Source organism: Thalia democratica, chromosome 4 (genome assembly GCF_965202585.1).
Source record: "Thalia democratica chromosome 4, ktThaDemo2.hap1.1, whole genome shotgun sequence".
NCBI classification, from domain to species: domain Eukaryota; kingdom Metazoa; phylum Chordata; class Thaliacea; order Salpida; family Salpidae; genus Thalia; species Thalia democratica.
Window position 1 is genome coordinate 31,604,877 of NC_139168.1, and position 26,958 is coordinate 31,631,834.

The 26,958-nt window shown below is 28.3% G+C and overlaps 2 protein-coding genes across 2 annotated transcripts; both read right to left on the bottom strand.

Moving 5' to 3' along the window:
- Positions 1-836: 836 nt before the first annotated feature.
- LOC145833253 (b(0,+)-type amino acid transporter 1-like) lies at positions 837-6,518 on the bottom strand. Its single transcript, XM_082940445.1, has 11 exons — positions 6,471-6,518; positions 5,892-6,039; positions 5,346-5,588; positions 4,877-5,102; positions 4,672-4,716; positions 4,326-4,449; positions 3,890-3,993; positions 3,555-3,651; positions 2,857-3,012; positions 1,786-1,954; positions 837-910 (listed from the first exon to the last, which is right to left on the bottom strand). The coding sequence occupies exons 1-11, from the start codon at positions 6,516-6,518 to the stop codon at positions 837-839; spliced, it is 1,434 nt and encodes a 477-aa protein (XP_082796571.1).
- A 10,211-nt stretch (positions 6,519-16,729) lies between these two features.
- LOC145834843 (uncharacterized) lies at positions 16,730-21,495 on the bottom strand. The gene is made up of 6 exons (XM_082942359.1): positions 21,308-21,495; positions 20,008-20,165; positions 19,652-19,725; positions 19,314-19,475; positions 17,667-17,783; positions 16,730-17,381 (listed from the first exon to the last, which is right to left on the bottom strand). The coding sequence occupies exons 1-6, from the start codon at positions 21,449-21,451 to the stop codon at positions 17,188-17,190; spliced, it is 849 nt and encodes a 282-aa protein (XP_082798485.1). The 5' UTR covers positions 21,452-21,495; the 3' UTR covers positions 16,730-17,187.
- Positions 21,496-26,958: the final 5,463 nt, after the last annotated feature.

Below are 26,958 nucleotides of genomic sequence, written 5' to 3' on the forward strand. Positions count from 1 at the left end.
TTTCTTAAAGTTCTAAGCAAACATAAGAAAATTTTAAACATACCTAACAACTAAGTTAGTAGTCATAAAAGTTAGATTAGCTAATTTATTGTTCTAGTATTATTTTAATAATTAGAAAATTTTACTACAATTTTTTTGTAAATAATAAAAGCAGTTTATTTCACTGAAATGTTATCACTTCTATAAAAGTAAAAACAATCAAAAAATTTATTTTAAAACAATAAATAAAAAGCATATTAATCAATCAAAAACATTATTTTTACTAAAAAATAAAGCTAAATTCTAAGTGTTTTAAAGAAGTTATAAAAGTATTTAATGGGAAAAAAAGTTTCAAGTTATTTTAACAGTACATTTTACAACAAAGTTTACAAAACATATTTTCAAAAATTATAATATATTCAAGTTTTTGTGAAGATTACGAAGCTTTAAAAACATATATAATGAAACTACTAAAATTGCTAGATAAACTAAAATAAAACAACCTTTTGTTTTATTTTAAATCAATAAAATTTTTATTTTAGTAAGTATACTGAAATTTACAACTAAATTAGTCAAAAATAACAAATAGTTAAACAAAAAAACTGTTTAGCAAGATTATTAATTTTTTACACATATATCTGCTTTATTTCAGATTATTTTAAACAAAAAACAAAAATAGAAGCTCTTTTTTTTTTATTATATTGTTTTTAAAACATTGTATCACGATATGTAAAACTTTATTTGATAATCAAAGCCTCCAAGCGTAGCAGCCTTTTTTTACTACCTACTTAAACGCTAGTGATTTAAATTATCTCACACTTATTTAAAACCTTCTTTACTGAGTTAATTTAAGTGTTCTACGTCTCAACGCTGCCCTCTGGAGGAGGTGGTACGACTTCTAGAAGCTGTTGGATGAACAGCGTCAATGTGTCTACGATTTGTTGTATATTGATAATACCAAATAATAAAAAAATATAACGTTACAGAATGTTATGGAATATTTCTATACCATTTGCAACTTAGTATATAGAGATTACTCATTTTTATTTTATATTTTAAATCACAAAGCTTTTTAAAATTATACGAGTTTCATTGTAAATATTATATGTCATAATTTAAACTTAATTTTTAAACTGTTTTACGAACCAAAATTTTTGCAAATTCATTTAACATTTACTACTTGACAACGAAACTCGTATAGTTTTGAAAAGCTTTGTGAAACAAAATATAAAATAAAAATGAGTAATCTCTATATACTAAATATGATATATCTTGTATTTATAAAATTTAGATACACCTAACTACTTAGGAATTATGTAAGTAGTTAGTCGTCATAAAAGTTAGATAAGCTTATTTATTGTTCTACTATTACTTTAATAATTAGAAAACTTTAGTACTTGTTTATTGTGAATAATAAAAACAGTTTATTTCACTAAAATTTTAAATAAAAATAATCAAAGTATTTAGTTTAAGACAATTAATTAAGAGAATATTAATCAATGAAAAAAGTTTTTTTTTACTCCTAAATATACAGCTAAACATATGTATACAAATGGTATATAAACACGTTTAAAAACCTTCCTATAATTGTATATGTTATAGAATATGTACCATAAAATTTCCAAATAATAGTAGTGTGATAGTTTAAAACTACTAAAGTAATTAGTTTTTATCGAAGTTAAATAGAGGTCAACAAACACTTTTTTGTGTAAAAATGGTTTTAAAAGAGTAAAAATCGGCAAAACTTATTTTGAAAAGAGTTTAGAATAAATTAAAACCCATGGCAAGCTTTAAAGTACAACCCACCTGAAAATCGGGTTTCGAGCTTGTAATGAACGAAAGGAAAGTACAGGAACAACCCACTGAAAATAAAACAGGCGGCATACAGATACTCTATAGTTGGATCTTGCAAGATTGGCGCGATCACCAGATATATCGAGCAGAGAAAACATATGGCTGGTATTGGAAGAAAGACCTTTGAAATTTTGAAAAAAAAAGTTTTCTTAAATCAAGTTCTTGACTGATTTAATATATAACCAAAGTAGTTTTAATATTTAATTTTATGTAATGGTCAAACGAGATAAAACTATCTCTTGCGCGAAAAGCTTTCAAAATTAAATTATAAACATTTGCTCTAAGATTTTTACAGCATACTGTATATAAACAAAAAAATAACTACGCCAGACTAACAGAAAAGTAAATGTTCTGAAAATATCGAATTAGATTCATATGGGTAGCTCTTTAAGTTTTTTATTTTAACATTATTGTTCAAAGGTAATATGACAAGTGATAAGTCATTAGATTGTTTTTCAATGAAAGAATTAAATTGTATTAGTTGAAAATAAGTTAAAGTAGACCATTTACAAAGTTTTTAGACTGATTAAAGCCCGAAACTTTACAAACCTGCATTGCTTGTGTGGAAACTTTATAGGTTTTTAATGACTTTAAACTTTATAAATCTACCCTTTAAAAACTAACGTATAACAGAAAACAACTTTAACGTTGGATTTTATTGTTTTTATACAGTGTTAAAGTGCTTAAGTAGCTTTTAATGTCTAAAAAAAGTTTGTTGCAAAAAAAAACAACTTAAATAAGTTTATACAAAACTTTTGCTTGAATAAGACATAGGCATATTTTTTTAAAGTGTTTAATATGTTTAAACTTTAAAGTATCATTATTTATTGTTTTATATGTTTTATATTAATAAAGTGAAAATATATAAGTGAATGTTTGTTACTAACTTAGCAAAATACAACATTCAGAACGGTTAATTGTATAAAAAATGTTATTTTTAACTGAAGTTACACAAACTATTCTTTGATTTTTTAACAACTTTCACCTTTATTTTAAATTTTATCATACAAACACCAAACATACTTTGAATGGTCTGTGCAAATGAGGTTTCTTCCAACGCAAAACCAGCAAGGACAGAAAAGTTCCGCCGTAGAAAATCCACGATGAAAATGCGAAGTAGTTTATCAGGGTGTAAAAATTTGAGCTGTCCGGTATGATCATCACCAACGCGATTGCCGACTACGAAGTTAAATTGTTACTAGATTTTTCAAAAACTTGTCTAGTTTAGCAATTGTTATTTTAACCTTGATAATTTCTTTTAATGAACACGGGAAATTGTTGTAGTAGATTTGTTCAAGATGTAGTTTTTAAACAACTAAATTTATAATACTTTTGTTACACTAGTAAGTAAAACAAAAAAATTAATAGTTTGTTTGACAACAAAACGAAAACTTTATATATTTTTTATTAGTCAATTTTAGCACTGAAACACATCTTAAAGTGTTATTATTTATTTATAATGTTCGAAATAAAATACAACATATGTAGAAAGCATTGTTTTGAGATAATTAAATACCTGAAAACTAAAAATTAAAACTTATTTAGTATAAGATATTTAAAATCAAAAAATAACAACGTTACAGAAAAAAAAACTGATGTACTATGGTAGGTAGTATTTTAATTTTACGTTAGGAACTCTTTGAGGTTAAAAAAAATCACAACGTAGTGAAATTTTAATCACTGAAATATCATACGCGCGTTGCTTATTTTTAACAACCCACATTGAAGATAAGAGCAGGAGAAGGTGTGAGTCTTTCAACGCTGATGAACGACAACACTGACATCATGTGGCCGTTTCTGCCCGCTGCGTAAGTCAGCCTGTTTGTTCGTAACCAATAAAAATCTGTACTGATTATTTTAAACTACCTAAATTAGAAAAATAATCAAAACTTTTAACAATTAACATTTAAAAAAGTCTTTTAAGACTAGAAAAGTTGGTTTAGAAAATAAATGTTCTGAGAGAACGTTTGTTTTAGTACGTATAAGAAAAGTTATTAATACGTTGCAAACTGTTTTCAATGCGTAATAAAATAAATCTTAAAAAATCAAAACTGACCTTCCGGCTGAAAATGCACTTCCGTTAGCGGCGCCAAACGAGGAACATGCAACTGCAATCGGCACCAAAAAACTCGCACCACCAAAAACTCTGTCCCCGTATGTCTGTTTGTAGTTTCGAATTAATTTTTTCTATTATAAAACACAAACTTAAAATATTTGCAAACAGAGTATGAAGTAAAGAAATGTAACTTTTTTTTATCAATGTTAAATAACTAAAGCGACAGTTGTTATAAAACATTGAACTAGTTTTGTCGCATAGTCTTAAAGCAAGCCGGTAAACAACAAGAGTAAATGATTTGCAGATGATGTTAGGCAGCTTGTTAGCATCAAACGTAAGTTCCACCAAACGTCTTACTCCAGCTCACTTTGAACTGGTTGAGAAACCGTATGCTGTACTGTAGGTCTTATTTCAACAAACTGGTTAATAAACTAACAATAGCAACAGCAGACGAGGCTACGAGCTCACTCGGTGTCATGACTGTGAAGTAGGAAATGTTCACGAGGATGTACAAAACTGTCACCATTGGTATTCCTATCATGATCACTCTTGGAAAGTTTCTAAAAATACAATCGGTTCAAAATCTTTCCGGAATACTGTTCACCACCAATTAGAAAACTTTACTTTAGAAATAAAAAAAAACCTGACAGGACCTTTTGTTTCTATAGAGAATGTTTAATTAGAAAAATAAAAGGGTTAAAAATCTTTTGGGTACTGTTTACCGCTTATTGAAATAAAAATAATTTTAAAACAACCATCTTATAAAGATTAAAACCTTTTACCTGACAGGATCTTTTATTTCTTCTGTGACGTAGTTTAGCTGATCCCTGAAAAAATTTACTATTAAATACCACAAGACAATAACTAGTATTCAATCTAAAAGTGAAAAGAAAAACACGTGTTTTCAACTTAATCAAGAATACTTGAAACGGCATTATACTTTACTAGGATAAAAAAAGGTGTATAAATAAAAAATCCAAGACTCACCATCCGTCATACGAAAACAATCCGCTGTAAAAAGCCAGTGCGACCGCCGACACGGAAGGGGAGTTCCCCGAAAAGGCATTCTGGAGGTTTTCGGTTTCTCCCCTACAAAGCAGCACGGCGCCGCTGACCACTATAGCGGCGATTATGGCAATTTTGGCGAAAGTGAAGAAAACCTGTACATAGTTGGTCAGCTTCACGCTGAAGCAGTTGATTGTTGTGATGGTCACTAGAAAAAAAATTTCCCAAGGGTTTTATTCATTGGTAAATTAGATAAAGAAAATGCTACAATTTACAAAAGCTTCTATGTGCTCTGTAGCGATAGGCAAGCTAATAGTATATTTCTGATGGTTTAAAAAAAAAGTTTCAGATGATCAAAACAAAACATAAACATCAATGCCTTATAAAGTTGTTCTGATGCTCTAACACAAGTTGAAGGTTCATTAAAAATAAAAAACAGTTTCAAACGAACGGATGCACGCTGCCGCGGCGCACTTCTGCACGCTCTGCGGCGCGCTGCACCCGGGGTAGAAGGGGGCGACGGCGTACTCGGCGAACCCGATGGCGGTTATGGCGAAGGAGGAGGGCCTCGTGACCACCGCGCACGTCCAAACGTACAGGAAGGCTATGAGGTCGCCGAACGCTGAGCGCAGGTACTGGTACGGGCCGCCCGACCTGCGGATCATCAGGCCCAGCTCTATATAGGACAGCGCGCCTGTGGGGAAAGAAGTTTAGATGAACACAGTTGTTTATGAATTGAAAGATAAGAAAGTTGTACAGCAAAAAATTGGGGAAAAATTAAAAAGCTAAAATAAAATCAGTCTAGTTTAAAAAGCACCTGCGACGAGAGTTGGAACATTCACTGTAAAGTTGTTTATTAACTAGATTTTATAAAACAAAACAGTTCTGAAAAAGAAAGATAAATGTGGAATATATGAAAAAAATACCGAAGACAATAAAAAATCGATATAAGCATGTACTTAACAAAATACACTTTTGTTAACTATAATAAAGATACCTAAAGTTGCCAGGACTCCGCAAGCAGCCCATATACAGAGACTGGCGCCCACACTACCGACTTCTGACAGGATTCCGGCGGGCGACAGGAAAATTCCGGATCCTATCATCGTTCCGACGACCAGCGAGGAGCCGCTCAGCACTCCCACCTAGTGGTAATAAAATAAGATGAAATTTTTATACAGCACAAAGCTTAGAGATGCCGATGAAGTTTAAGTTGTGGTTTTGTGAGTTTAAAAGCTATAAGCTCATCACATGCAAAAACTGACTAAAAAAAAAAAATTTTAAAAACCAACACTTGTTTTTTCTTGACATGAAACTTTAAGTGTTATTTAGCAAGTGCTATAAATTAAGACGTTGAATCATACAACGTAAGACTATTACTATTATATACCAGTTAAACTTTAAAATTGAATTTTTTTTTTTAGTTTATTAGTTTTACTTTATTTTGTAATATAAAAAACGAAGCTAATTAAAACTTAACTGTTTAATTAATTTTGATTTGAATGTGCAAGTTTTTTAGCTGCATAAATCAAATAATCAAAGCTGCATAAAATAATTTTGAATAAATAACTGTTACCTCTTGCTTAAGTTTGACGATATCTTTAGAGTTTTTCTTTTTCTTCATAATCTGAAGCTAACTTTTATAAAAAATACACTAATACACTTTTATGGCAGAAACTTTAAGATTATATATAACTGTTTAATTTAAAAAACAGCAATTTTTATTATCAACTTTTAACAAAAAGGTATACTTGTCTAGTCAAAATATTTTCGAGAAAATAAAACTAAAAGGTTTCATAAACAACATATATTCTATGATAAACATTTTTAAAACCTCGATAAAGCTTTGTTAATCGACTAAATAAAACTTTAAATTCAATTAAATATAAAATTTATACTCGTTTAGCAATTGTTAAATTGCAAATTTACTGTAGAAATTAAACTACCACTAATTGATCAATATATCTATAACACGTAGCTTTTATAAAAAAAAATTAATCAAAAAACTTCTTAAATAAATTACTAGTCAAAATACTTGTATTATCTTGTTTACATTTGTTAAATAAAGTTAAATATTAGCTAGAATTAGCAAATATACATTAAATTGCTTAATGTGTAATAACAAGGCAATTGATAACTTTGAAGCTAAATAAACTATGATAAGTTTTTAAGTTGAAACAGTAATTCTTTACAAATATGTTAAGTTTAATTTAACTTTTTCTTATAATCTTATGGAGAACAATAAAAACGCAATATACAAAACAATAATTCAGTTTTAAAACTAGAATGATTATTTAGTTAAAAATTTATAGTATATTAACAGTATATTAAAGTATATATGTAGCTAACCTTTTGATGTTTTTCAGAATATTTCTATCATTTGAGCAAGAAATCCCTCGAACAATGTAAACTATGCTATAAATTTATGTAAAACTTGCATAGGTCATTTAACAAAAAAATCGGAAAAATTGATATTTCCTTAATACAAAACTTAGTTAAATAAGCATATTGAAAATAAAAAAATCTTCAAAAATGTTATAAATTTGCAGTAAAGCCATGATAAATTTGAACATTTTGGAAAAAAAAACTAAAGAAAAAATGTCATATCTTATAAAAAAAATTTAAAGGAAAAAAAAATCCTTAATAACAGACTTAGTTTAATACTAAAGTTAAAAAATAATAATACTATCTTGTTTTTGGAGAAGAGCTAAAATAAGTAAAAAAAAAAATAAACATTAAATTTTTAAAGGGGCCCCACTACTAAAGTCAATACCCAATTCGATGGAAACTATTGTGAAAAGCAAAGCAAAGAACGTTCTTTAGAAAAAAAAAGTTCCAAGTTAGCTTTAAAGATAAGGAAAATAATTGAACCTAAAGTTTGGACATTTTTTGAAAATTACCAAAAAAACCTATTTGAGCAAAAATAATTCTCGTTAACTTATTTCTTTTAAAAATTCTTTTAATGTATAAGTACGAAGTCCGTCTTTTTTTTTTTTTTGCAGTAACTTTTATGTTTCTTTTGTCACAAAATAACTCCAAACTAATATCTTTTGGTTCGAAACCTTCTAGTTTCATTTTTGTAACTAAGTTGTTTTTGTTATCTTCAAGTTAATTTTTGTTTTGCAACTTTAGATTCAAATCATCTAAACAAGAATCGAAGAAAATAGAAAAACCATTAAAACCAATTTTAATTGGTTTTCTTCTCAATTCTCATATAGCGAGGTTTCATTAAATAAGGATAGAAAAATTTCAAACTCGTTTCAATGTTTCTTTTTGCTTTATACTTGTAACTTTGTTAAATGATACTTCTTATCTGTAGTAAACTAAATTTGTTGTGATAGCTCAAATTAATACGCTCAGTTTATATACAAACCATGCTTTAATTCGAGAAGTTGCTAGAAATGTATACAATTGTTGCGATTACTTTACAAATTTCTGCATTGTGTCAAGGAGAGAATAATTTCACGTCTTACTACTAGTCATCTGAAAAGTGGATAAATAAACTTGATTTTGTTCTCTTATAGTTCATTTAAAGCGTAAATTTTCACAATATTCGCAATATTTGTGGATATTTCTAGTAGCTTCGCGAATAAAACTTCAATTTATAAATATGCGACAAACTTTAATATTGACCATCACAACAAATTATATAAATGCAGCTAAGAAGTATAGTTTATCGAAGTTGTACTAAAAAAATCAATGTGAGTTTATCAGTTTTTCATCCTTGCTCAATAAAACCTCGCTGTATGAGAATAAAACCATTAAAAAAGTATTTTAATGATTTTTCCATTTTTCCACATTTATTTGATTCTTGTTTAGATGATTTGAATGCAAACTTACAATTCAACAACCAAAACATCGATAGTAATGTTTTGTTATAAAAACAAAACTTTACGGTTTTGAACCAAAAAATATTAGTTTGGAATTATCTCATGACAAAAAAAAAAAAAAATATTTGCAAAAAATGCAAATAAAATAGAAAAAGGCAGTTCGGGTTTAAATTTTTAATTAAGACTAAACTGCTTTATTTTAAAAAGGTCAGCGTAAGTTAAATGCTAGTCAAGAACAATTTTATCATTAAATAGTATTACAATAAATAATTATTAAAATAAAATAGAAAAAGACGAACTTCGTACTTATACACTAAAAGAATTTTTGAAAGAAATGAGTTAGCCTAAAAATGTTAATGCTTAAAACTAAAATTAGTTTTAAATGAAAATAATGAGCTATTAATTGATGCTCCAAAACTTTTACAACTAAAAGAAAACGATATAAAAATTCAAAAAGAACCACCAATGTACGAAAAATTAAAATAACGAGAGTTCAGAAAATAAAATAAAAGACACTGAAACAACTGAATAAATAAAGTTAACATTCTTTTTTTTTAATAAGTTGTATACATTTGATAAGTTTGAATTTATTGAGCGTTTTTATGCTTTCAAACGAGGTGTTAATTATTTTTTATAAATGTTTCACGTTTATGAATAAATTTGTTATTCTTAAATTTATGCATGAATTTTTTTTATGAAAAGCTATACTTTTTAAATTTAGAAAAATAAAACTACAATATTAACTTGTTGTGTTATTAAATTAATATATGTTTATCTTCAGCTTATTTATTGTATACTTATAGTAACATCTAAAATAGCAACCAATATTTTTTTTATAACGAAATTTGATAAAACAAAACTTTAAAACTTTCAATGTCCACTAATTATTTAAATAATATATAAACATAAAGGTTGTTAATTAGCTAGCTAAACCGTTTATGCTGATTATTATTTTTTAACTTACTTTTAAAAAAATACAAAAAGGTGAAAGCTATAACTTTTTGTTGTGTTTATTTGCTATAACCATGTAAAAAAAAGATTAAATAACTAATTAATAATGTATGTACTTGTAGTTTATCTTACGCTCAATAACGATGAATGTATAGATTAAGTGAAGCTCGTAATAAAACTCGTAATAACTTAATAGTAGGCGTTGCTTAGCAACAAGTACAGCCATCTTCCTCAGTTAGAAAGATTTGAGTTCGCATTTTTTACCAAAAAACGTTTTGTTCAAAGTGCAAATTAGTGTTTTTAAATTTAAGTTAACTCTATTACTAAACTAACTATTAATAATGTTACAATTCTTTATTTAAGATCTTTCATTTTTAATTAATCTGTACGAAAACTTTATGTAATCATTCAAAAATATTAATGAAAATATAGTAAAGTCCAAAAAAAAAAACAAGGCAGTGTTTTAAGTGAAAAAGTTGAACAATGCAGTTTACTATAAAACTTTGTTCAAAGTGTGAGCTGGTGAGAAAGGTGTATCCTTAAAAAACGAATTTCAGAAACCATTTTAAAGGTCCAACTTAACGTATAAGTTATCAAACATTTTTGTGATGTGAATTTGAGTTGTCATAAAACCTTTTCATTCTATCATCTGCCAGTGTGCATTATTTTAAGGGACGCTTACAATTACACTAATAAATAAAGCAATGTGAACAAATAAATATACTCTAATGTTATATTGAAAATTTTAAAACTAAATGTTATTTCTAATCACAATAAAATTATTCTCTAAAGTCTTAACTACTTAATGTAAAATAAAAACTTTATACAAAATTTACATTTTTTGTTATAATAAATTATCGTTCAAGGTAAATTTGTTGAAATATAATGACATATTTGTGAGTTATGATTTTCAAAGTTGCAAACTTGATAAATTTGATAAATAAACTTGATAAATAATGTTTTTTTCAAATTTAACTTCGAGCAAAATTTTTCAAGCATTACAAAATACTTTAAACCTTTTATTTTTCTACAAATTTAGTGTTTAATTAAGTGTAACTGTGTTTTCATGAATATAGTAAAATTTATATTTATATACTTAAAATGTTGAAATCACTGTCTAGCTTTAAATTAATTTTGACTTCTGTGATATTTTGACTTTTGTATATACTTCTATATAAAAAATCACAGTCTGATTCGGTATAGATATACAGCTAGCTGTACAGTAAAAAAAAGTATCTCAAAGCAAATTTACAAAACTATCAAATACTCAATATAACAAATTTACCTAAACTAAGAACTAAAATCGCTATATATTAATAATATTTTTAAAATATCAATAAAAAAGTATTTAGTCATCATAATCACAGTTCTATTTAGTATTATAAAACATTCGTATTAGAAGAGATAATTTTATTTGAAACTTTAATATCTTAATTATTACTTATATCTGTTGGAGTAAATAAGTTTAATATATCTTGGTATATAACTACAACCATGCATTGATTGGGATGCGGTATGCTTAAAATGTTTGAAAAAAAGTTTCTCTGATACGAAAGTTTCAATTTACTCACGATCTTCGCTTTTTTCAAGTCAAAGAAGACAGAGTAGTTTTTGTAGAACGTGTCAAAAAGCACGTAGTTGTCACCGAGAAATTTAGGGTTTCTTGTCACCGTGTTCGTTGGATTTTTGAAAGCTAGCCCCTGTACGTCAGATGCGTCAAGGTCAATGACGTAGTGATCGTATGAACTGTTTCCAAAAATTATTTTCGATCCGCCAGGGTCGTACCTTATTTCTGAAATAAAAGAACTAGAGGTGTTTATCGAGCTAGCGTCGAACGACTTAAATGGTTTAGCAACAGTTTGTGACGTCATAGCTCTCCGATCGTAGAACAAAAGATCGTTCTTGTCACCAACTGCAACTGTCACTCCGTCAACTGGGTGCACATCAAAGCAGCGTCTGTGTCCAAAACTACTTTCATTTTGAGCCAGGTCTAGTTTGAGTGTTTGGTATTTAGGTGTCCTTATGTCAGCTTCTGCTATTGCTTTCACCTTATTGTCAGTATTGAACCAGATATGGTTTGGCAAAGCATTACTTGTAATCAACTTTGTAACCGGTCCTTTAAACCCGTACGTTCTGGTGGCAACACTTTTACCAACATCCCAAACTTTGACGTAATCATCAATGAGCAAATCAGCAGTCGTGATCCAGAAAATCAAGCTGTTCTTGTTTCTTGACGTCACAGCCATCAAATTTCTGCTCCTGGGCATGAACACAACATCCGTTAAGTTGTGCTTGTTTTTGATGGGAATTGCTGCTTGCCTCTCGCAGTTTCTGAAAGGCGAGTAGACGTCTACTCCTCTGCCCTTCTTTCCGCACGCCAGCAAGCTTCCGTCGTGGCTCCACGCTCCGCAGGAGACCAGATCGCCGGAAGTCTCAAAGTCCAACGGAATCTCCCTTTCCACTCGCAGCCTCTTTATCATGGACTCGTTGAAGTAGTTTGTTTCGACGAACTTTTCAGGGTGAAATTGTATTTTTGTTTCGCGGTTTTTCAACTGCTTTACGATGTTTTGTTGCATAGCTTGAAAACTGGTAGTTGCGCCAAAACTGCGTTTAGTAAACAAACTAAAGAAAGAGGAGTTACAATTGCAGGTTGGTCGCTTGAAGCTTTAATGACGTTTTATACTAAAAGTGTTTTTAGGTAAACTAAAACTTGTTTAGTTAATTTAATAAACTATTTTAAATTCGTAAAAAATAAAAAAGAATAAAACAAAGTTTTTGCTAAATTTTTGTTATATAATCTTTAGCTTGGTTAAAAACTTTAAATTCAAACAAAAGCAATCATTTAAATATCTAAATATTATTCTTAACATTCGTAAATATAAAAACTGTAAAAATGTAAATGGTGTTTTATTTTTTGTTGTTGTTTTAAAGAACTTTATAGCACATAGCTTCTTTTAAGTGTGTATCAAAATAAAGTTAAATAAACTATGATAATAAAAGTTTTATTAAATTAATACGATTTGTACGTAGAAATAAACTACATTTTAGAATTTTTAGACATATAAGTTTTAATTGATGGTTAAGTTACAAAAGAATGTACTTAAGCAGAGTTAAATTAAAAATTCGTATTAGAAATTAAACTTTTACAATAAATATTACTCAAAAGAGTTCAAAATCGTTAATCTAAGTTTAACTTACGGTCGTTTGCACTTTACTTAGTCTTTAAAGTTTATATATAAAGCTTGTTCCGAAAGATTAATTTTTAGGCAGTGGATATATTTCATAGTTAACAGTTAAGGATATTTTGTTACATTTATTGCAAACTTTATAAAAAATTTGGGAACGGGTCTAAATTGCACAAAGATAAAATTGCACGAGTGCACGAAATTGCACGAAGCCAAATTTGCACGAGGGCACAAAATTGCACGAAGACAATTTTTCACCAAAGTTCAATGTTGCACAAGTTACATTTTGCACGAGATTAAAAAATACAAAAAAAAAAGTAAATAGAAAAAAAGAACCAGAAAAAAAATTAAAAAAAAAGTCACAAGTTACTGACCGAGGGTAAGGGTTAGGGGTAACAGTGATTGTGAAAAAAAAAACTAATAAAAAAAAAAAAACAATTAAAAAAATATATATATTAAAAAAAATATATACCGACCGAGGGTAAGGGTTAGGGGTAACAGTGATAGTAAAAAAAACAAATAATAATAATAAAAATAAATAAAATACAAAAATAAAAAATAAATAGAATCACTTACCGACCGAGGGTAAGGGTTAAGGGTAACAATTATAGTAGAAAAAAAAATATTATAAAAAAAATTTATCCCGAGCAAATTTGTCTCCGTGAAAAATTGACCCTTTGTGGAAAAGTATCTTCGTGCAATTTTATGCCCTTGTGCAAAAGTATCTTTGTGTAATTTTATGCCCTCATGCAAAAGTATCTTTGTGTAATTTTGTGCACTCGTGCAACTTTGTACGCTCGTGCAATTTAGACAGCTACCCACAACATTTATACAAAAATATTAGATAATAAAAACGCATAAAAAGAACAACAAAGCGATTGTACAATATTAACAACTCTGTGTATTTCATTTACTAATTCTAACCTAATCAAGATCAAAATCATCATTTTGGTCCGAACCGGTCGGACTGACGAAATTTATTAGATCCTGATTGATTGCCGCTATCAGGCAGTATCGCGGGTGCGGTATGCTGACGACGTTGGAGAAAATGTTGCTCTGATGATCGAGCGTGATCCTGCCGACAATCCGCGCTCTTTCTACGTCGAACACCGCAGAGTAATTCCTGAAGTAAGTGTCGAAGATGGCGTACTTGCTCCCAAAGAACGACGGGCTCCTCATCGCGCTTCCGGTGGCCGCATTGTCCGGGAAAGTCAGCTTCCGCGCGTCTCGCACCTCGGGGTGGGACGCGGGGAGGGCGAAGCAGTTGATGGTGAAACTGTAGGAGCTTACCAGCACCATCTTGTTGATCTTCGGGCTGTACGCAACCTGCAAGATGTAAGAGTTTGGGCCGTTCAGCGCGCTCACGTCGACCGACCTCGCCGGCTGCGCGTTGCTCTGTGACGTCACAGTCCTTCGGTCGTAGAAAAGCAGTTTGTCTTTGTCGCCCACCGCGATCGTCACTTCGTCGACAGGGCTGACGTCGAAGCAGCGCCGGTACACCAACCCTTCATCCGGTTTAACTGGTCCAAAGCTTATTGTTTTGTGACCAGGCGCTCTTATGTCCACCTCTGCTACGGTCTGCACTTTATTATCGGTGTTGAACCACAAATGGTTGGGTAAAGTGGGGCAGGTGACCAATTTCGCAACCACACCTGTAAAGCTGTACTGCCGGAACGCCACGTTTTTTTCAACGTCCCAAATTTTGACGTAGTCGTCACGAACCAAACCAGAATTGTTCCAAAAAAAGAGAGTGTTGTTCCTCCTGGAAGCAAAAGTCATCAAGTTTTTATTTCTGGGCATGAACACCACGTCGGCTAAGGTATGGTTGTCTTTGATGTCGACCGCTGTAACCTTTTTGTAATTTCTAAACGGCACGTATATTTGGACGCCCTTGCCTTTTTTACCGCACGCCAGCAGGGTCCCGTCGCAATTCCACGAGCCGCAGCTGACCAGGTCCGCGGAAGTTTCGAACTCGAGCGACACTTTTTTTTCAACTCTCAGCCTGTTGACCATGGACTCGTTGAAGTAGTTGGCTGCGACGAACTTTTCCGGGTCGAGTCGGAAGTCCGTTTCTCGTTGTTTCAAGCTTTTCACTATGTTTTGCGGCATGCTGTTTTAATGTACGCCTGAGCTTCAGATGTAAACTCACAGTTTGAGCTTGAGAAGCAGGAAATTCTATAGACAGTCCGTTTAATTACCTTCAAAAACTGACATTTTTACAGCTAAAACTACCTTAACGTTGAACTCGTGTAATATTTTACTATTGAAAATCACAAAACAATATTGTAGATAATTTCAAATAAGATGAAAATAAATCGGTGTAATCGGTGGAGTGATCGACGGTAACTGGTAAAGCTAGACTCGTTAAACGTCTAGTTTTGATAATTTTAAGTTTTGTATAGTTTTTATTTACTGCTTGTACTGCTTATACTGTTTTATGAACCTTTAATAAAAAAATTAAAATAAGCAACAAAATATAAGATTTTGTGTTATAAAATTAAAGCTTTACAAAACTAAACACATACACTAATAAATATTTTTAAAAAGAATTACAACTAAGTTGAAACACTTTTACAAACTCTATTTAACTAAAAGTTGAGCTACTATATTGAAATATAAAATAGATTATACAAACTGTACAACTATACAAGCTTGAGGTATACTTGTTTACTTTCTTACATAAAATACTTAAAAATAAGTCAAATTTTTTATACCTGTGTAATTAAGTTTCAAAGTTTTGTAAAAAGTATACAAACTTTTTCAAACAAAAAGTTACAAGTCTAGTATATTAAAAAAATAAGAGTTTTTAGTTTAAAGCTATTAAAGCATAAATCTTTCCAATAAAAACTTTGTTAGTAAAACTATATTATTAAACTAAACGATTAAGCTTTGTCAAGTTAAACTTGTTACGTTTATGATGAGTAATACTTCATGCTAAAATATGAAAAGTAATAATTACTTTTCAAATTAATAGAATTAGTAGTTATTAAAATAAGCACAACTAGTAAAAAGTATAAACTAAGACAATAGTTTTAGTATTTAACGATTATATCTTAAGATTTAGGCCTTAAAGTTTTATTGTAGCAACACAGTTTTTTTTTTTGTATTGTAGATAGTTTTATATATTTGTCTAAACATGAAGAAATAACCATAAAAACAATTTTAGTAGCACCTAAAATTTTTTTAAATACTTTGTTTTAGTTTTTAGAAAAAATAATTTGTTCGAGGTTTTTCAGTTAAACAATTTTATGTTTATATTCGAGCTACATAGTTTTGATATTACATGCTACGTTACATTTATGTTTAGCTCCTTACGTCAGTTATATTCTATGTTAAAAGTTTTTTTACTACAACACATAACTACAACTATTTTATAAAACTTTACAATTATTAAAAAATAGTTGTATTGAAGCTAGATTTTAAGTTACGAAAAAGTAGGTTATTGTATTTGTAATTATATTTTTTGATATTAATATATAAAAACATGTTATAACACTGAAACCAGCTTTAAACTACCAATTAAGCTTAATTTTTCTCAAGTAAAAATACTTAAATTGCTTTAATTATAGTTTGTTTTACTTAAAAGTAAAAAATGGTAACGACGCTAGTAAGTTTGAATATTAAGTTAATTAAGAGAAAAAAAAAGTTTTAGCACTAATGTTTGTTTGTAACTTTGAACAAAAACAATTTTGCTAAACCTTAATATAATAAAACCTAACTTGTTAAAGAATTTTTTGCTTTTAGAAGATTTTGTTTGTATTAACAAATTAAAATTCCTACATTCAAAATTATATATATATATATATATATATATATATATATAACACATTAAAAAGACTGTATTTATGAAAACAATTTATTATGTGACATATTGTGACAACAGAAGAAAATTAAACAGATTAAAGATAACAATGAAAGTTAAAATAAAACAAGTTTGAATCTAAATTCTTTAAAAAAAAAAGACTAAAAATAACAATGCATGTTTTATAAAAGGTTATCAAATTACGAATAAGTTAACTACAAAAAAAAAATTATTAGAAAGTTACTCTAAACAAACAAGCTTATAGTAGTAAAAGGCAGAGTAATTTTGACAGTGATTATTGGTAGGCTCAATTTAAAACAATTCAACTGAAAATATTTGAGTAAGTTACAGTTTGTAAACCAAACTAACACCTTAGCTTGAAAATAGTTAACATGTAGCATTTTGTTTTTAAATATAAACTTCTATTTTTAGAATGTAAATTGCGTATACAAAACGAAACAAAAACTAAAATGTGCAAATAACTACGAAACTCACGTGCGCTACTTGTAAAATTTAAAAAAATTTTTAAGCGTACAGCTGTGGTGGGTACCTAATAGACCTGGAATCGTACTGCTTGTGCCAAGCAGTGCTCCACCCCGGATGTATCTGAAAGTCCTTGTTTTTCGGTGTTTCAAAAATGAATCTCTCTCTCTCCTCTAAAATCTTCCTTTCGTTCGAAGCCTGTCTCAGAGAACGAGACAAGTTCACTAACTGTTTTTCTGTCAATGAAAAAGTTGGTTGAAACTCATGCATGATTTTAATATCTTGTTATTATTAAACCCATAGTGTTCTTAAAAAAATACAATAGATGCTTTACGTTTAATATATTTACCTTTATGTGGATTTAAAGCTGTTTTTTGTCATCAAACTAATAAGTTTTTGTGTTTAATTATAATGTATTTTCATGTAAATTATTTAAATTTCTAAAGATTTATATGACAAAATAAGTAAGGAGGTTTATTCTTAATTTTCAAATTAAAAGTTATAATCATATCAACAAATACTTGATGTAGTTGATTTTTCTGGTAATTGGTCTTTAGTTTTATTTGCGGAAACAGATTCTCTTCCATTTCTTAAACGCTTTTCATCCAACTTAAATGACCGACGAATAGCTACCCTGTCTAAGAAAAGCAGTTAGTTTTACCATAGCTGAAACACTTGAAAAATTATAGAGGTTTTACTATAGTGAGGTTATAACCTATTATCTGACAAATAATTAAACCTTAGAATATAATCATATTTTTTTGTACTAAAGCTATCATACAATATAACAAATTCAAACTATAAATTATAGTATATCTACATTTTAAACCTATTATGTACTATTGGTAAAGCTTGCATAACTTTTTGAATAGATGAAAAAAGTTTGTTTAGGTTTTATTCTCGAACTGTGGATTAATTCTTACTTAGCATTTTAAAAATAACCATAAACTATTTTTTTATTAACTACTACCTAAACCTTTAATTTAATTTATTAGAATTTTGTTTCACAGATTTTTATTGTTAACGACTTTAATTTAGTTTCATTATTTCAAGGATACTTTTTAAATTAGTATTGAAAAAAATTTAAAAAACCGAAAAATATGATGTTTTACCAAATAATAAACTATAGAGCTATTGTTTAGCTTAAAACAAAGAAAAAGCGGTACGTGTATTTTATTGCTTATCTCAAGTGAGTTCATAAGAAATTAACATAAGACGTACTAAAGTATGTAGCATACGCTTTAAGTTTACAATTAGTTCAATTCGGTAAAGCTACACGTGTTTTATTTTTATTTCTTTTAAATACCACATCTTTTTAATACGTTTTGCTTATGCTTTAAAAAAATTCTAGCAATCGAAAAAATGTAAACACATATTTGTAACCAAATGCTATAGTATCATTATTTTGAACTCATACATATAATTAAAAACAAAACAACTGAGAACTTCTTTATGTTAAGTTTTGTAAATATAACATTCTTATACATTTGAAAACAATAAGTATTAAAAAAGTAAGCATTTTTAACAAAGTTTTTTTTATACTAGTTTAATCGTATTGGTTAAAAAAAAAGTAAATTTATATATTTTTAAAATTCTTTTGACTTATAAAAAAAACATTTGGAATCTTTTGACTTTTTGTATACTTATACTGACTACTTACGTTTTTTTTTTCTAATTTTTATTAATTCTTTTAAAACACAGAACTAAAAGTTATCAGACTAGTAAAGGGGTTGAAAAACTGCAGCCCAATGTTCAAATTCTTGGTACTTTTCAGCTAATAACATACTTCTTTAGAATAATAAAGTAAAAAATGCTTTCATAAAAACATAAAACTAGGCATTTAACAATTACTCTTTACGAATGTTATAGTATTGATTATTTCATACCACTTTGCTTCAAAACTGTCGTTTATTATTAGTTACTACAATTATTTCAAAACAATAGCGGCCCGTGGAATACTTTATCTACACACTCGTGCAACACGCGAGCAACCATTGTTCAATAATCCCCAGCTAACACCATTAGCATGTTAAAACACTCAAGTTAAAAAAAACTTGTTTATCTTATCTAACTAACTGATTAAATCTAATCACAACATCAGTAAATGATACATTAACGCAAAGATGACTTTTAACAATTTAATTTGCGGTTTTACGCCAAGTTTCAACCTTTTTCGGAGGCAAGTTTGAGCCACGACTCAACAGCTTGTGCGTGAATGGCTCCCAATTTCTTCTTCATATTTTCGCGCTCACTGAACGACGTGTGAGCGGTGAACGGTCTTGATGAGTTTGTCGCCTTGCTCTCCTTAGCTGGCCTTTTTGGCAACGAAGCTGCATTATAAATTTTGTAGGTTGATTTCTATAGGGTTGTGTTATAAAACAGAGCAAAGCTTTACTATTTACTTATATTTACTCATATTTACCCATTACTAATTTATTTTATAAAGGGTATTTCACGATTGAAAATACCAAAGTTTTGCACTAAACACCAAGTTGTTATTTTTAACCTGTTTGCGATCGGTGCACGCTTCCAGGCTGATAGTATCCATCTATGTTTTGAAGCCGATTTACCATGAAAACTCTATAAAATCATGCTTTTTAATTTGTGTTGATAAACTTTACTTAGACTTATGAAACTCAGAACAGTAAACAAAAAGAAATTCTTTAGAAAATTTATTTCTTAAAAAAAATAATAATAACCTGTTTTATCATGAATCAAAAGACGGCGTCAGTATTATATTCCTTGTTTTAAAATCTTATTACAAGTTTTAACATGAACTGCTTGTAAGAAATTTAAAAATCAAAACACTTTCGCCTTTTGCGTTTTAAACTCTTTATGTTTGACGGAACAACAAAAATCAACCTGGGAGGGTGCGGCCTGTTCTTTCTGGATGGGGACGAGGGCCTGATTCTCGCGCAAGTCGGTTCGTCCACCGTCTTAAAATTGTACGTTCCGCCGTAGCAGGTGGCACTGGACTGTTGGCGGTCGTACTCGCTTTTGAACGTCTTTTTTGCGTTTTTCTACAACAAAAAGTGGCACTTTAACTTAAGGTAGTAGCGAATAAGTTTTATTCATGCAAAGGTAATAAGTTGATTTTGTTTTATTAAATCAAAATAAAGGAAACGGAAACATAAAATTATCATGGAACAGAATAAAAATATGTATATAAGATTAATAAATAAGAGGTAGTAAAGAAAAAACTACATTAAAGTGTACAACTTTGTCTGCAAAACTTTATAAAAAAAACGCATTTTTTCTATTTTAATTGCAAAATATATGTCAAAAAGGTTTTAACTACTATTATATATTTTTAAATCTAAGAAAACTTTTAAATTATATGAAATATAAGCTGTTCTTGTTTTATACTAAAACATATGTTGTACAAACAAAATAAATTCAATACAAATATTTAATTATTTTTGTTCACTTGATATGTAGTAAGAAACTTTATATGAGAACTCTTTATAATAAGTTTGTTTTAATATACATTTATCTCTCCTAAATTGATTCATTGATAAGTTTTACTGATTTTAGTCTGAATTATATTTTGAAGATTTTTCTTTAAAATTTTTTTTATGAGCTACTTTAAATAAGGGATAAATAACAAGCGAAATTTAGTTATGCCTTTAACAGTATTATTGAAAGTATTCAAAAATAAAACAAATTATAGTTAGGCATTGTTTGATTATACTAGAAAACAAAAACACATTTGTATTTTAAGCTAAACAGTATATACACAGCTCTACCATGTTTTTGCAAATTTCTGTTTAAAAACAAATTTGTAGTCAAAAAACAAACTGTGTTTTGAGTTTTAAATGCCTTAGTTCATTACGAAAACAGTTCGAAAAAAGTTCAGGTTTTTATCAGTACTTTAAAAATAGCTTTTGATTGCTATACAACTTTTATAAATTTATTGTCTATAACCTGATTAAAATACAACTTATAACTTTTACTTTATTCTACAAACTAATATAACTTTGCTTATTTAAACCGGGCTAAATCAACCAAAATCTTTCATATTTAAAAATATAAACAAACATTTTATATTGCTATTTATTATCTGTTGATTTATAAATAACAAATCTACTACAGTAGATGTAATTTAAGTGTTTGAGTCTAAATATTTTTAACAAATACATAGACCATTACTAAGAAGTTTCACCTTTATCTGTAAAAACTCATCCCTTTTCAATGGCACTGTTAGTTTCCTGATGTAATTTGTGTCCAGGTTTCGAATTTGTAAAGGATTAATCTTGCTCAACATAGCACGGTTTCCATAGCTTGGCAGTGGACAAGCCAGTGACATATTAAAAGTAGTAATCAAAGGCCTAAGATACTTAATACTTTTTTTAACACCTTCAGTAAAAAATTTAAACAATATTGTCATTAATTGCGAGTTTACTCGTTTTTTGTAAAACAAAACTTAGCCTATACTTAGTTTTCGAACTCTAAAACTAAAACAAATCAAATATATTTTTGCAGAAAAAACATTTTTACCTTTTCTGGTAAAACTTTAATTTGAAATAAAACTAAAAACTTATACATATATATATATATATATATATTTGTAACAATTTAGAATAAATAACTTTAAATTTTTGTTCTAGTACATGACTAATAAGTTAAACCTATCTAAAGAAAGTTTTAATAAAATTAAAAACATAAGAATATACTTATCTTAACATACAAACAAAAGCTTAAGAACGTGTAAGGTTTTTTTTTATAACCAATGTACTGAACATACAGCGTTCAATAAAACAGTATGAGAGCTCGTTATATTTACAGAGAAATGAAATAAGGAGAACGTTTCATTGTTGAGTTTCAACAAGTGGTAAAAACACAATAGCCACCGTAACAATGAAATTTATTTCGAGTATTTGTTTAGTCTGCAAGGTCAACAAAACGTAAAACTTGTTTAGTAAAGTTTTGTTTAGATAAATTATTGAGCGCTTTAAGCCAAAAATTAAAGCGTTTTTTAAATAAGAATTTGTTAACACATTCATTAAAAATTTTAGTTTAATTATAAAATAATTTAATGCAAGTTAAAAACAAATTCACTACAATAACAAACAATTTTAACCTTTAAATTTTTACCGAATAGTTTAATATTATAAACTTAAAAAATATAACAAAAATAAGTTTATTATAAAAAGTATTTATATATCAAAACACATAGTTTTGTTGACTTTAAGTTTAACTACAAACTTTTTTTTTTGAACTATTGTTTGTATATATATAGTTTGTTATTAATAACACACAAAAACTATATATTTAGTTTAAGTTTCTGAATATATTGCATTTATAATAAAATTAATAAATTTTTAGACATATTTCTAAATAATAGTTTTTTAAGTAATTTTCCCCTTTTATCGAAAAGTATTTAATTACTTTAAAGATTTTCTATTATTATTATTCAATTAAGTTGTCGTTATACCAAAAATTCGATTAACTCAAGTCATTGTTTATTTTACTTATAAACGTATTACTGCGTTTGATTACCCTATAGACAGTTTTATAATGTGTAATTTAAAAGAGCAGAACAATTCAACAACTTAAGTAGTTTTTATAATATCAAACAAAAACACTTTAATTTTTTTTATTAACTACATAACGATTAAAGTCATTTAATTATTTTAGGGAGTTTATTTGAATAACAACTTTTTTAAACATTTTAAAGATAAAACTCTATCAGAAGCTCCAATATAAAATACTATGATAGTAAAAGTGACGACTGAAAATCTTGTTTATTACAGAAGACAGTTTATAGTTTTTAAAAATAGCCACATTTTATTAAGTTTATAAGTTTGATTAACCATATCGCAAAACGATATTTAACCATAAGTTAACAAAAAACAGTCTCTGATATAAAAAACATAACATACGGTAAATTCCAAACTTATACTAAACAATTTGGAAGACTAAAACTACAACTGCGGCCCACGAAAATTTATACTTTCCAAATTTGGCCCGCGATCACCAAGTACCTGCCGACCCCTATATTAGTTCTTATTGTATTATTGATAAAATTAACTCACTGATCTCTAAAAAAATAAAACTTAATGCATTTAAAGTTATGGAAAAATGTTTTACCATATCTTGTTTTGTCTTGGAGGGTTTACACATGTTTACTTATGAAAAATATGTGTTTCATAACATAAATATCCTTATAGAATTTTCTGTATACAGTAAAACAATTTTAAAAGTACATATTTTTTCTAATTTAGAATAAAGAGAAGTCCTGACCCTGAGTACATGACTTAATGAAAAGTTTACTATTTAAAAAAATCTAATTTTTTAAACTTTTAAATATGTTACTTAAAACAAGTGTTTTTCTATAATGTTTTTTATTGACTTTAAACTATTATTAGACTATTATTACCTGGGATCCGTTTTTTCTAAGATCTAAGAAAAATACGTTTTTGACCGAATCTTAAATAAATCCGTTGATAGATCTTGAGCCAAGGTTTTTGTTTGTGCAAAAATTCTTCAATTTAAAACATAATTGCATTAGATTTACAAAAAAAAAAAGCTCATAAAAAGGCAAAGCTCTTTGTAAACCATCAATAAGAAAACAAGTCCACTTTTATAAATAATTTAATGAAAATTAATTAAAGGTTTACAACCGTAAATAAATGTATCTTACTAGCTAGTTAAAAAAACTACAAAACCGATCATTGCAAAATCTAGAGGTAAATTTTTAACTTGTACTTTTTTTAAATTATGGTTAATAAAAGCATCTTGAATGATTTGTAGTCGTTTTATATACTTTTTCTTTTCATAAACAAAAATTAGTTTCCTTTTTATTTATTTCAAGTGATGATTTAAATTTAGTAAATATTTTAAAAAATCCTAAGTAAAATAACTTGTGCATCCTTTTTGAAAGAAACATACAACGCTTATATAGTCGGCAGCATACTTGTCAAAACGAAATGCTATATCTAATCAAGCAAGAAATTTTTAACTAAATCAAACAAAAGTTTATCATGCTCCATGCTAACTTATTAAAACAACATTAGTTACTTTGACTACTCTCGTCGGCAGCGTTATGAATGTGTAGGCCACACTAAATTTGAAAAAGTCTGTCAAACCTGCTTAATTAAAAAAGTCTTTGCATGACTTAGTAGTTTCGTAAAACTTAACCATAAAGTCAATTAAATCTATCCGGTCCCAAAACTGTCATGTATTAATCGATCATCTAGCATTACTGTTATTAAAAAACTTATGATGACTTTTTAAAATAATTTTAAGCTAAAAACAGGGGTCGGAAATTCGCGGCACGCAAAAGTTTAAACTGCGGCCCATGCGCATAAAATCTGACCCAGAAAGACCTTTAAAATGCACACTTGACATTCTGTAGTCTGAAATTAAGAGTAAAAAGTCTCAGGTGTAATTGAGGAGAGATCAAACACTTACATGCTTGGGTGTTTAGGATGTTGCTATGAAGAGTAAAAAAGTCACATTGTAACTAAGTATATAACTGCGGCCCAAAAAAGTTGTACTTTTGATATTGGTCCAGCGGCACTCTTTTCCCTGCTGACCCTTGATATAGAGCAATAAATTAACTTTAAATTATCTAAAATTGTTTTAATAAAAGATTTTTAGCATAGTTAGCAATAGGATTTGAAAAAACAATGGATTTCGATCATAAAAAAATATAGTTTGTTAGTTTTTAATTGTTTTCTAAATTGTTTTTGAAAAAGTTAACAACCAAAAACTACATATATTAAATTATTTTAAGTCTTTTTAATGCAAACTCAGCTTCGGTCAAAGACCTCGTCAATGTTTATATAAAAAAAATCCTACTCAAATAGAGGCAAAGCCAAGGTCTTTGACCGAAACTGAGTTTGCATTAAAACATCTCGAAAAAACTTAATTAATATAATTTCTCCTCTTGAAGTTGAGATCTTTTTATTAGTTTTCGAAAAATCAAAACATATAGTAATCAAAAACTATGGTGAATTAGCAACAAATAAACTGTAGAGCTCCTGTTTAGGTATAAGATCAAAAGGCAGTGGGTGGTTTTTATAGTTTAGTTTATGTGCGTTAGCTAACTCTGATAATAAAACAAATTACAACTAAAACATACTAGGTTTTACTACTTAAGAAAAGTTAAGTTTCAATTACTTGTTTAAAATTTGTTGTAGTGTTTTAACTTATTTTTCTATATCACACCTAAAAATCTAAATACAAATACAGTCACCTACTTTTTTTGTATGTTTTAATCATCCATAAACTCATTTACTAGTTTATAACTGTACAAGGAAGTATTATAAATATTTGTAGTTATATGTTGTAGTAAAAAAAATTAAGTTAGAATGTAGCTGACGTGAGCAATTAAACATAAAAGTACTATTCAACACTATTATAAACATAACATGGTTTCACAGAAAAACTTTAAACTAGTTAGTTTTTCTTTAATCTTAAACAGAAAACTTTATAAAAAAACAAACTATGGTTTGTTTGTAAAATCTTTCAATCTTGTTATTATTACTTTATAATAATACATTTATGGTAATTTACTTCTTGTTTACACATATCTAAAACTATCTAAAATACAAAAAAGTAAAAAACAAGGTGGCTACATGTTAAATTATATAACTTAAACTGAAAATATATTTGTAAATACTGAAACTATTGTTTTAGTTTTTACTCTTAACCAGTTATGTTAACTTTATTGTGTAATAATTCTTTTAATTTGAAAAGTAATAACATTTTTGTATTTGAGCATAAAATATTACTCATCAAAAACGTAGCATTTTTAACTTGACAAAACTTAATCCAACCGTTTAGTTTGATAATATGGTTTTAGTAACAAAGTTTTTATTTAAAAGATTTATGCTTTATTAGCTTTAAATTAAAAACTCATATTTTTTTGATATACTAAGCTTTGTAACTTTTTGTTTGAATTAGTTTGTTTACTTTTTTACAAAACTTTAAAACTTTATTACACAGGTACATTAAAAATAAATTAGTATTAAATATTTTATGGAAAAAAGTTATCAAATATACCTTAAGCTTATATAGTTAAGCAATTTGTATAATCTTTTTTAAAATATTTTATCTAGTAGCTTAGTTTTTGGTGAAGTAGAGTTTGTAAATATTTTCAACTTAGTTGTATTAATTTTTTAAAATATCTTTTAACATATGTATTTAGTTTTGGAAAGCTTTAATTTCAATACACAAAATCTTATAATTAATTTGCTTACCTTAATTCTTTTATTAAAGTTTTATATAGCAATACAAGCAACACTTAGAGTAAATAAAAACCATACAAAATTAAAATTATCAAAACTAGACGTTTAACGAGTCTAGCTTTACCAGTTACCGTCGATCACTGTTTTATTTTTACCTTATTTGAAATTATCTACAGTACTTTTTTATAACTTTTAATAGTAAAATACTACATCATTTAAACTTTGTTTTAGTTCTAGCTGTAAAAATGTCAGTTTTTGAAAGTAATTAAACGGACTGTCTACTCAAACTGTGAGTTTACATCTGAAGTTCAGGCCTACTTTAAAACAGCATGCCGCAAAACATAGTGAAAAGCTTGAAACAACTAGAAACGAACTTCCGACTCGAACCGGAAAAGTTCGTCGCAGCCAACTACTTCAACGAGTCCATGGTCAACAGGCTGAGAGTTGAAAAAAAAGTGTCGCTCGAGTTCGAAACTTCCGCGGACCTGGTCAGCTGCGGCTCGTGGAATTGCGACGGGACCCTGCTGGCGTGCGTTAAAGTTAGTAAGGGCGTCCAAATATATGCGCCGTTTAGAAATTACAAAAAGGTTACAGCGGTCGACATCAAAGACAACCATAC

Coding starts and splice junctions, on each gene's coding strand:
- LOC145833253 (XM_082940445.1), bottom strand. CDS start 6,518: ATGAAGAAAAAGAAAAACTCTAAAGATATCGTCAAACTTAAGCAAGAG. Junction 4,450..4,671: donor GAAATAAAAGATCCTGTCAG/GTAAAAGGTTTT, acceptor TTGTATTTTTAG/AAACTTTCCAAGAGTGATCA. Junction 3,994..4,325: donor CCTCGTCTGCTGTTGCTATT/GTTAGTTTATTA, acceptor AACTACAAACAG/ACATACGGGGACAGAGTTTT.
- LOC145834843 (XM_082942359.1), bottom strand. CDS start 21,451: ATGTCACTGGCTTGTCCACTGCCAAGCTATGGAAACCGTGCTATGTTG. Junction 20,166..21,307: donor ATGAGTTTTTACAGATAAAG/GTGAAACTTCTT, acceptor TTTTTGTTGTAG/AAAAACGCAAAAAAGACGTT. Junction 17,382..17,666: donor AGAAAAATCAACTACATCAA/GTATTTGTTGAT, acceptor TTTCATTGACAG/AAAAACAGTTAGTGAACTTG.